At 44.0% G+C, this 11,233-nt stretch overlaps 1 protein-coding gene across 2 annotated transcripts in view; it reads left to right on the forward strand.

The window, feature by feature from the left end:
* Positions 1–11,233, forward strand: part of Tnfaip8 (TNF alpha induced protein 8) — a 140,199-nt gene that overhangs the window by 88,877 nt on the left and 40,089 nt on the right. The window contains exon 1 of one of the 2 annotated variants that reach the window (XM_023700553.1): positions 970–1,141. The exons of the other annotated variant lie outside the window; for it this stretch is intronic. Within the exon in view, the coding sequence (XP_023556321.1) occupies positions 1,114–1,141 (28 nt within the window). The 5' untranslated portion in view covers positions 970–1,113. Of the gene's footprint in view, positions 1–969; positions 1,142–11,233 lie in introns of those variants that run through there. 2 annotated transcript variants of the gene reach the window in all.

Below are 11,233 nucleotides of genomic sequence, written 5' to 3' on the forward strand. Positions count from 1 at the left end.
ATATTTTTTTTCAACCGGGGATTGAACTCAGGCCCTTAATGCTTGCCAGAGAAGTGCTTATTCCTCTGAGCCATCTCCTCAGCCCTATAAATAATAAATAGCAGAACTAAACATAAATCCAAGCTCCTTAAATGCAGATCTTTCATAGTTTTTACTGAGTGCTCCGATGTGTCCTCCCTCATATAAAATGAGGAAAAGGAAATGAGCTGGAAAATACTTGTATTAAAGAATATACTTTTTCTCACAATTTCCAGGTGGCTCTTTCAGATGTCCTATTTGCCTTTTGCCTAAGGCTGGTAAAAAACAGGGCTCTGCAAAATACCTCCCTAACACAGGTTTGCTGGGGGCAGCTCTTTTCTGCACTTCTGGGAAAGGAAAACCTGATTCTCAGCACCTGTGAAGAGCACATGGGCTGACACTGGGGCAGAACTGGCCTCTGGTCCCTTGGCTCCAGCCTGTTTGTTCCATCAGCATTTCTCTAAAGGGCCAGAGGCAATGTGTGTGTGCACCTAGCTAGCTACAGTTTGAGCAGGTGTGATGGGATGTAGTGGGGGCATCTGGAAGCTGTGAGGGCTTTGAGCTCTGGGGGTACAGAGACACCGGGTTTCCTGCCCAGTTCCTGCTCTGGACTGGTGAGACTGTGTCTTGTAAAGGGTCTCCCAACCATAGGAGGTATCTACTTTACTTCCCTCCAAAACCCTAAAAACCTTATTAATAGCTTTACAATTCATAATTTTAGGCATATAAAACCCCAAGACAGAAAAGCCAAACTGGCATCGAAATATACTAGCCTTAAAAAGATTATGGTGCATACATTTTTGTGTGTGCCACAGCACCTCATCCCTCAATTGTGGGCTTCAGTTCTTCCCTAGGTGTTCTTTGCCTGTCCCGCCCCTCCCCGCCCCTCCCCGCCCCTCCCTGCTCCTCCCTGCTCCTCCCTGCTCTGTTCTCCCCTCCCCTCCCTTCCACTTCCACTCCCCTCTCCTCCGCTCTCTGGTGGACTCCAGCCACTGCACCGTCTGGCTCCTGCAGGATTTCCTCCCAGTCCCTGCCCCAGAGCGGCCGCCTTGCATCTTGGGCGTCTCAGTTCCTGAGTGAGCACGCTCGGTGGCCATGCGCTCCGACGATGACGCCCGGGAAGGTAGGAGCTAGGCTTCTTTCCGGGCCACCGGGCTCTGTGGAGCAGTGGGACAGTGGGCTCTAGCCAGACGAGGTGTGGAGGAGCGCGCTGCTCTGTAGCTCTCCCTCGATACCTTGTGCCGCACCCCAAACTTTGTCTTCCCCGGATGCTTTGTTGATCTCCCACAATACTCTGTCGCTCTCTCCGCATACTTTGCATACTTTGTTGCGAGGTGCTGTGCTGAGTGCTGGCCTCCGCCCCTCCCTGGCGGTAGGGCAGGACTGAACGACCCAGACCTCCCGGCTGCCTTGTGGATTCCCCTAGTAAGTACTGGACCCCGAGAGCAGGACTTGTGTGTCTGCCCAGCCCGCAAGCCAGACCTGACAAGCCCAGAGCCCAGGCCCCCGAGGAAAGTGGGTTCAGACGCTGGAAACGACTTGAGTTTCCGGCTAGGAGGGAAAGCCGAGCGAGGGGGGAAGCCAGAGGTCTTTATTTGGGAAATAGGCTGGCGTGCCTTTTCCCCCTCGCTGGGGTTTCAGCAGTAAGTTCATCTTGTTGGGAGCTGAATGATAGGAGGGGCCTTGCGCATCTCGAAACTTGTGAGAGTCTGTTTCCAACTCTGCAAAGGCAGTTTCACTTACTCAGAATAGAGAACGGGTGATGGGCTGGAAAAGCTCCAACGAAAACACAATTATGTGCTGGCGTTAGTTTGGGGGAGTTTATTTGTGTGTGAGCGTTTGTATGCTTGGTTCCCTTAAGCTTTATATATACAAAAGTCCTCTTGTAAGTAGGGGTAGTTGGGGAGAATTAGTAAGCGGGGAGACTGTTAGAGATTGTAAAGTTACCCTTTTCAAGTAGCCTCTTGGGAAATGGAAACTTCAAATCAATCACAGCAGCCCTGGCCTCCTGAAGAGCAAGAAGGGCCCCAGCATTTCTCCAGTGTAGACATCAGTGAAGGGGAACCCTTGAAACTGGGCTCCTCTGTTTCTTACTAATGCCAAATGCCATTTCTCAATTTTGTCGCTTGGACTGGATTTTGCCTTGTTATGCCATGTGAAGGAAAGAGTCTTTTTTTTTTTTTCTTTTAAAAGTTGTAGTTACTAAGTAGGGGTGAATGAAAAGTGACAGTCAGGACATTGTGTCTGAGCTAGCTAGCTGTAGCTTGGGGGATTTCCTTTCAGGGGCCTCTGTTCTCATGGAACTAGGTGCCCATGATTCCTTTTTATGTCTTTTTAATCATACCATCATTTTCTTTAAAGTTAAATGTTTTCAAAGGCAAATAGTAACTGGACTGAGAAACCCATTGGTGAAGTTTTGTGTGAATTAAGTAGAACTGAAGTGAGTATTTATCTCCAGGCATGGTTTTCCTCTCTAGGGAAAGGAGCAGTGGGAAGAAAGTGGAAAAAAAAAAAAAAAAAAAAAAAAAGCTTATGAAGAATGTGTTAGACATTCCGCTAGCAGTATCCCCAGACTTCCCTCTTTGCTGCATTCCATGGTTGGAAGCTTGGAAGCTTCCAGAACTGAAGTGTCCTGGCTCCCTGGACTTGTTTGTTCCTCGGCTTCCCTCCATGTGTTCAGTCCGAACTTTGCATAGACTTAGTTCTGTCTTTTGAAGAAATCCCACAATGTTTCTTTTAAAATAATAGGAGGTGCTACAATTTTAAATTGATAGCCATTAGGATAAAATGTTTGAATATGGAAAATAATCTTTTTTAAAAATGTATCAGTTATTTAATTAGGTTCTTAGTAAGAAATTTAAAATACTAATTTATGAGGATAGATTTCATTTGTCAGAGCAAAAATGGATCACAGGTAGCCCTGGAGCTGAGGAACAGCTTTCATTTTTGCTAAAATCTGTGAGTCCACTGCTTTCTGATCTACCTTGTGCTGCTCTGAAATCTGGTATTTCTTTCTTGGTTTCCAAGATCTCGCCCTCCTGGTGCCTGGGTTTCTGTGGCTTCTTCTTGAAGTAAGCATCAGTGAGGTGTTTGGGGATATTCACTTTGCTGATATCACTTTTTGTAGAGGTGGCAATGACAAATTTCTGGTGTGTTCTTCGTAGAGGAACACGATTAAGGCTAAGAGGCCCAGTCACAAGTAGCAAGCCACTGGCCAACTGCTTCAGCAGGACCACTCTCTTGCCTCTGTGATGCCCAGTGAGGATGATCAGGATGGTGCCAGGAGTGATGTTAGCTTGAAGTTTCCTCACATGCTGACTCGAGGGTTTCTTGCCATGGCTCAAGAGCATCTTCAGTAGGGTAGTATCTAGGCATTTTCAAAGCTTAACTGCCCGGGTACTTCTATTCTTGTCACCACTGACTGGTTTTGTGATTGTAGCAAGAACTTTCTCCTTTTTCTTCTCAACCTTTTATTTAGCAGCTGTGTACTTTCTCTTATACAAAGCCTTTCTGGAATACATAGCAGCTCGGGAGTATTTACCAATTCCTCTAACCAGGACAGGATTTTGGCTGCAGTGGGGCTGCCCCTTCTTAGACTTTTTTTTGCTTTCACATTACCCTTTTCACCAGTACCACTGGCAGAAACCTTCTTGGCTTCGGGTTTCTTCTCTTTAGTGTCTAGCTTCTCAGTTTTTTCACCCGCCATCTTACGAGATGGGAAGGAGAACTAAGTTTCTGGGAAATAATCATTTTGTTGATGAGTTGGAAACATTATAACTACTGTCAAGAAAGAATTGCGTGTGTTTGTGCATGTGCACACAACACACATGCACATCATGGACACTTCCTACAAGCGTGGTTACTGCCTGTTGTGTAGAACTCTTCCTTTGCCTTTCACCCCTCAGATGTCTAAGAAGCCATGCTGTATAGGTGTATCAGTCAGCTTCTCTATCACTATTAATCCTTATCTGCCATAATTCCTTGGGTTCCCCCACTAACAGTTTTATCTATCACATTTATCCTGAAATCACCACTAGTTCATCACAATGTCTGCATTTGGCAAAAACAGTCTTCAGATGCTGCATGTTTGATTTATAGGGGTTTTCTTGTTTTTGTTTTTCGTGGATCCAGGGCTTGAACTCAGGCCCTTGAGCTTGCCAGGGAAGCGCTTATCTAACTGAGCTATCTCCCTAGCTCCTTGTTTGATTTATAGTTATGGTAGATTTTTTTAAAGTCATTATTCTGAACTGTAGTAAAAACTACTATGCTTTCTTTGAGGATAAATCTGAAAAAAATATCAAATCAGGTTTATAAGTCCTTAGAGGCCAACATAGTTGTGTATATGCATGAATATAGAAGCAAATGATGGGACATTGTTAGGCTGCCATCACTGAGCATGTACCTGACTCTGGGCCAGGAGTGTTTTAACCTCTGTCCTCAGCCTGCAGCCACCTTGTAAAGAAATGATCCAATTTTTCCTGCTTACTGTACTTAGATACTGTGATTGTACTTAAAGACTTAAACTGAGGAACATAGCCATGCTCAAGGCTTGTCTTATTAAAAACTTGAATGAGTTTAGGTATCTAGAGAAAATGAGTAGGAAAACAAGAGAAATGAAAGAAGCCCACTTCATTAAAAAGGGGAAAGCCATTGAAAAAGGGGAATGCCATTGAAATGTCATCAACTTCCAGTGGACAGCGCTTCCTGAGGAGATTGCTGATGGTCACATATTTGACATTTAGTTGCTTCCTGTTGAGTAGATTACTTAGTTATGTGATAAAGATGAATGGTAGTTGATATCTATGGGGATCTTTTTCAACATAAGCATTAAGAAATTCAAAACTCTTGCTCTGCACTTAACAGTTTTGGTACCAGAACTTGAGAAAGCTGTTGTCAGAAGGGGTTACTGTGATGACTTGAAAAAGAACAAAGACTGAGTGGTTGAGGTGTGAGAGCTCCCTTTCTTCTCACTGCCCACCAGCCACTTCCTCCTACTACCTTGGCAGTTTTCTCATGCCTCACCAGGCCTGCCATGTTGCAAAGACAACAGCAGCTACCAGACTGCTCCCTCAGTTTCTTGTTCCCAGCCAGGAAGATTACCATCACCTACATCTACCTCTTGGTGTCTGGAGTAGGTGTCACCCACTATAGAATGCCATTCCTGCTGGCTTGGGGTTCTGCAAACAGTAGGCCACAAGTCTTTTCTGCCTTTTCTCCTGCACTTACGTGAGCTGAAGCTCTTTATTCTAAGATACTGACACTTCCTGGTCTTCCATCTCCACCCAGCCCCCTTCTTTAGCCAGCTCCTTGGAGAGGCTTTTCTGAACCCTCTGCCTGCCCCATAATTCCAGTAGTCTTCTCAGAGCACCTGCTCCTTCCTCTGTATCCATCACCCCAATTTATATCTCTTCTCTGCTAGTCTGCAAGCCCTGGGAGGAAACACTATGTCTGCAGGACCTATGGCTCACTCTGTATGGTAGAATGAATCAATGACCTCAATATAAAGTCAGTTCTTAGCACTTTAACCAATTTTAGGCATTACTTATCATTTAAAATGAATTCTTTACAAAAATAGTGCTTTTTCGTGCTTCCTGTTTTTCCATTGCCATCCAACTGAAGTCTGGATTTGTCATCACCATTTCATGAAAATCACATTTGCCAAAATCACCAGTAATTCTGCATTTGCTTTTTCGTTGTTGTTGTTATTCTGATATTTTTACCTTTCTTAGCTGCATCTGACACTAGGAGACCAGGGTCTCTGTAACCTTAAAGTCCTTTGTTGGTGACTATGACACTACCCCTCCTGGGTTTTTTTGCTTCCTTTTTCTGGTTCTGCATTCCAGTCACCTAATCCTCTAGCCCAGGCCCTAATAAGAACTACTTGTATACAAAGCTTTCTGGTAGACACCATACTTTGAATGTCCCACAGACTCGTAGACTCAGTAGGTCTGAACTGAGCTCATTCTGCTTTGCTATCTACAAAACTTATCTTCTATACCTTTTTGGCTTTCAAACTACAAACTATAAATTGTCCTTGATTTTTTTCTGCCCCTTATCTTCCAGCTCATCACCAAGACCCAGCACCTTATATTCTCCATTATCTATTGACTTCTTCCTCCCTCATCTCTCCTGGCCCTTCCAGGTCCTCAGTATTTGTACCCTTTTCATTACAGTAATCATTTCTTGGTGCCAGGGTTCTTAGTTGCCAGAAATGGAACCTGACTGCTATATAAGGATAAAGCTGTCCCGTGGATACTGGGTAGTTCATACTTTCATTGTTAATCAGTTTTCCATCACTGTGGTATGACAGTCTATGTTAGATCATTTGGCACTCAGTTTTGGAGGTTGTATTCCATGGTTACTAGGCCCCATTGCTCTGAGCCTGGGGTGAGGCAGCACATTGCAGTGGGAGTGTGGCAGAGAGAAACAGCTATTTTCGTGGCCAGGAAACAGAAGAGAGCACAGATGGGCCTGCGGCCCTATAGTTAAGGGCAACTCTCAGTGAAGAAGTTCCATTAGGTTCTGTCTTTCCAAGGCTCTGCGGTATGTCCATTGTGCCATCTTGGGCTTGTGGGTGACATTTCAGATCCAAGCAATAGCACTCACTAACAAGCTGGAAAGCCAGCCTCTGAAACTGTGGCTTGCTATGGTCCAGCGGACATCTGGTTGGAGCAGCACCACTGCTTTCCCCACCTCTGCATTTTTATTGTTGCTGCTGTGAAGCTCAGAAGTAGCTGGTGTGTTGTCCTTACCACTCAGAATGCCAGACTTCAGCCATCTGATGGATGGGTCCAGCTGAGTTGAGTACCTCCTCCTGCTACTATGGGTGAGGACCTGTGGTTTTATCTGTGGCTGTGGGATGTAGGGGTCTGACTTCTCTAATTGCTTGCAAAGTGAAAGCTTCTCCAAAATGGGAAGGGAACTCTTACATAGATCTTCAAAACAGTAATAGTCCAAAGGACTACAGGACTCAACTGGCCCAAGTACCTGCCACACCACTGAACTAGTGTTGTCCTGTTCTTTTGCTTATTTATTACTGAGGAAATGCTGTTTCCTTTGTCAGGATCATTCTACTGCCCTTCCTCAAGTGGTATGTCCCACCAGTCCCAGTTTGGGAAGGTACTTTGCTCATGGCATTCTTTGGCTCCTTTAGCTGTAGTGTTTTTTCACCCTGTGGTGGCTGGCTGGCTTTCTTCCTCCCTCCTTCCCTGTCTCCCTCCTTCTTTCCTTTCTTTTGATACAGTTTCTCGCTATGCAGTTCAGACTTATAGTGATCCTCCTGTCTTAGCCTCCCCAGTGCTGGGATTCAGGTGTGTGCCACCATGCCTGGTTCTGGGACTGGCCAGCGTGGCATGTAATACTGGGGATTGAACAAAGATCCTTGTGCTTGCCAGGCAGACACTTAGACTGCCAACCTTTCTCCCCAGCCCTATAGTGGCTTTCGTTCACCTCCACTTCCTTTTACACTCTTGACAATCAAGATTGTTGCCCATCCCTCAGATGCTTATTGCCAGGGTGAGAGCCTCTCACACCGGAGACCTAATAAAGTTTTATTAAGTTAATTGAGGGTACATGACAGTGAAATCTCTTAGAGCATTGCTTAGAAGTTCATAAAAATAAAGAGTAGTGCTTTCCAGCTGGGCATGGTGGCACACCCCTATAATCCCAGCACAAGCAGGAGGATTGTTGTAAATTTAAGACCAGTTTGGGCTACAAGTGAGCTCAAGGCCAGCCTGAACTGCATAGCAAGACTCTATCTCAAAAAGACAAAAATAAAATAAAAGAAGTGTTTCCTAACCTAGAAGATAAACCTATTTTAGATTTTCTAAATTTTCCACTACATGGGGCTGGGGAGATGGCTCAGTGGAATAAGCGCTTCCCTGGCAAGTGCAAGGACCTGAGTTCAATCCTCGGTTCCGCAAAAAAAAAAAAAAAAAAATTTCCACTACAGTGCTTTTAATAGCAGAGGCAAAACAACATGTGTCTTTAATCACTGGGGTCAGGGCCCTCAATTGCTCACCAGCATCTCAAATTTTCTTGAAGACTGAAGAAATAGCATTCAAACTAAAAATGTGTTGAACTCTTCCATATATGAGGCATAATGCTGTGTATCTTTATATGTGTATTATCTTAGATATGCACATATATGCCAGATGTATAGCACATAGATGCCATGGACACACACATATAACTGTGTGTATTGCAGCTGACAACTAAAAAGACCATGTCTGAAATCACAAAGGTAGGGGAGGTGCAGCCAGAACTTGGAGTGAGGTGGAACAACTATAGAGTCTGTTTCTCTACCCTCAGGTATGTCCAGCAGGTAGCCTACGGGTCACATGTGCCCTGGACAGCTAGTAATGTAGCCCTACAAATGATAAACCTTTAACATTCTTGTGGTTTGTCATAATGCTTTTCATGCCTGGGTTATGCAGTGCTCAAGCATGGACTGCATGGTTTGCAGGAGTCTGGGTGGGCAGGAGCAGTGTAGTGCTGACTCTACCTCCCAGCCTGTCACACAAATGAGTGGAAGCCACATGACTGCTGATAGCTCACATGTACTGGTGGGATTGGTGATTAACAGTGATTACTGTTGATAATGTTTCTATTTAAATGTGTGTTTATTAGTTATTATTATGCAGACATGTTAAATTTTCCTTACTAAACCTGGGCTTGTTGTGTTGTTTAATTTTAAAAAGTACTTTAAAAGGGCAGTTTTGTTAACACATGCACTAAGTATATTGTGTAATTGATGTGCAGCCCAAGACGACAACTCCTCCCACAGGCAAGCCAAAAGGATTTGTGTAGTGTCTAGAAGCTACCTTTACCTGTCCTCAAGGAAGGCTGGCATTCAGGAACGTGCTAGTACTTGCGCACCAGTCCTGTGCACCAGAGGAGTGAGGTGGAGATAGATCAAGGGTCTGAAGGGGAAGGAGAGGAGCTCAGTCTCTGGCTCCCTCTCAGGTGCCTCCTCCTGACCCCTAATATGTGAGATTGAGGAGCTGACAGACCTGGGTAGATGGACCTTGGAGCCTACTGAAATGAGAAGGACACAAGCACAAAGAAACATTAAAAACCCTTTTCCCCCCCTAGCTATTAATTGTAGTCACTTTATTGTGCTGTAGCACACTGGGACATTTCCTCACATGTAACTGTGTTTTTGAACTAGATCACCAACTTTGTTCCCTCCTATCTCCTTAGCTTCTGCTGACCACTGCTCTACTTTTCCGCTCCTAAGAGATTTGCCTCCTCAGCTTCCACCAATGAATAAGAACACGTGCTGTTCATCGTTCTCTACCTCACTGATTTCATTTAACATCATGTCGTCCTGGCTCATCTGTGTCACCACAAATGCTAACACTTAGTTCTTCACATGGGCAAATAGTATTCCTTTCTGTATTCATACTCCATTTCCTTTATCACTCTTCTGCTGGTGAAAACCTAGATTGCAGCCGTGGCTTGGCCATTGGATAAATACAGGAATGCAGAGAACTCCTGGTACATGGATTTCATGCCATGGATTTATGTCTACTGGCGGGATTGCTGGGTCCTATGGTCATTCTATTTCTAGTGTTCTGAGGAATCTGTGTGCTGTTTTCTATAATGGCTGTACTAATACATTTCTGCCAGTAAGATATGAGAATTTTCTTTTTTCCATGTACATGGAAGAATTTTTTTTTTTTTTTTTTTTTTTGATAGTAGCCATTCCAACTGGGGTGAGATGGCATCTCATTGTAGTTTTGAACAGTATTTCCCAATGATGTTGTTGAGCATTTTTCATACTTCTGCTGGCTATCTGTATGTCTTTATGGGTAGGTACCAGGAGTCAGACTCAGAGCCTCGCACTTGCCAGGAAGTTGCTGCACACTGAGCTAAACATTTGGCCCTGCATGTCTTTTTTGAGAAATATCTATACTTAATTTCTCCAATTTTCATCAGATTGCTTTTGTTTCCATTGAGTTGTGTTTCTCATATATTTTAAATTTAATCTCATGTCAGATGAATAGTTTGCAGATATTTTTTCTCCTTCTGCAAGCTGTGTTCCTGGTGATTATTTCCTTTGCTGTGCAGAGACTTTTAGTTTGATATAATCTAATTTTTCTGTTTTTGCTTTTTTTCTTTGTGTTTTGGGAGTGTTACTCAAAAAGTCATTGCCCATGCCAGCATACTAAAGTATTTTATTATACTATCTTTTGATAGTATTAAATTCTTATTTCTTTTCTTTTTTTTTCTATTTAGTGCAGGTTCTACAGGGTCTCACTACACCGATTCGACTTGTAGTGATCCTCCTGTTTTCACTCTCCCAAGCACTAGGATTACAGGCGTGCACCCCAGAAGCCCAGTTTCAATCACCCTTTCAGTGCATCCCAGGGGCAGGCCCTGGCCCAGCACAGCAGGCCAGGTATGGAAACCTGGCTGCTGTGCTCTGCCTAAGCATGTGCTTTAGTTCACTGAGCTGTCTGCCAGTCCCTGGTAGTATTAAATTTTTGCTAGCCATCATTACAGGAGAAAAGTTCAGTTGTTCCCTGGTGATGATTTCTTAGTATCTTTTTCTATATGAAGAATTCCATTGATATTGTGTAAAGCTGTTGCACTATATAGTAGTATCACTTTTAACCCATGTTGTGCAGCAGCTAATACAGTATCATTCTCCCTATCCACCTTTCTTGCCCAGCATTTGCTTTGTAAAGAGAAAGAAGAGGACAGAAGGCCAAGCAGTGGTTGGGCTCTGATGAAACATGGCACTACTTGATTCTGCTGACCTTGATGTCAGATGAACTGCAGAAGGTGTCCCATATGCTCTTCTCACAGCAGACACTGGGGTGGCTACCTGTTTCCTTTTATATAGTTGTTAGCCTTGAAGTGTGGTTTGCCATCAAGGACTAAAAAGGGAAAATCCCTTGGGAGGATTCCATTCTCTTTCCTACAGCAGACCTCACTTTGCCCCCAGCTCTGTACATTTAAATACTTTTGGGCTTTTTCTTCCTTGTGACAATTTTATCATTCTGAATTCTGATCATTCTGAATATGCATCTTTTCCCCAAATTAGGATGCTACTGAAAGTCAGGATAACATAGATGATTGTTTCCTGCTCCGGGCTGCTGGTAATCCAGGAAGTAGGCAAAAGTGGGTAAATGAGAGAGAATACAGTAGGGGTGGAAAATCTCAGAATCCACTGATTTTATCTGGGAGTCATGTAGAGGCACTGATGTTA

The sequence above is a fragment of the Octodon degus genome, unplaced genomic scaffold (assembly GCF_000260255.1).
Source record: "Octodon degus isolate 3935 unplaced genomic scaffold, OctDeg1.0 scaffold00124, whole genome shotgun sequence".
Classification (NCBI taxonomy): domain Eukaryota; kingdom Metazoa; phylum Chordata; class Mammalia; order Rodentia; family Octodontidae; genus Octodon; species Octodon degus.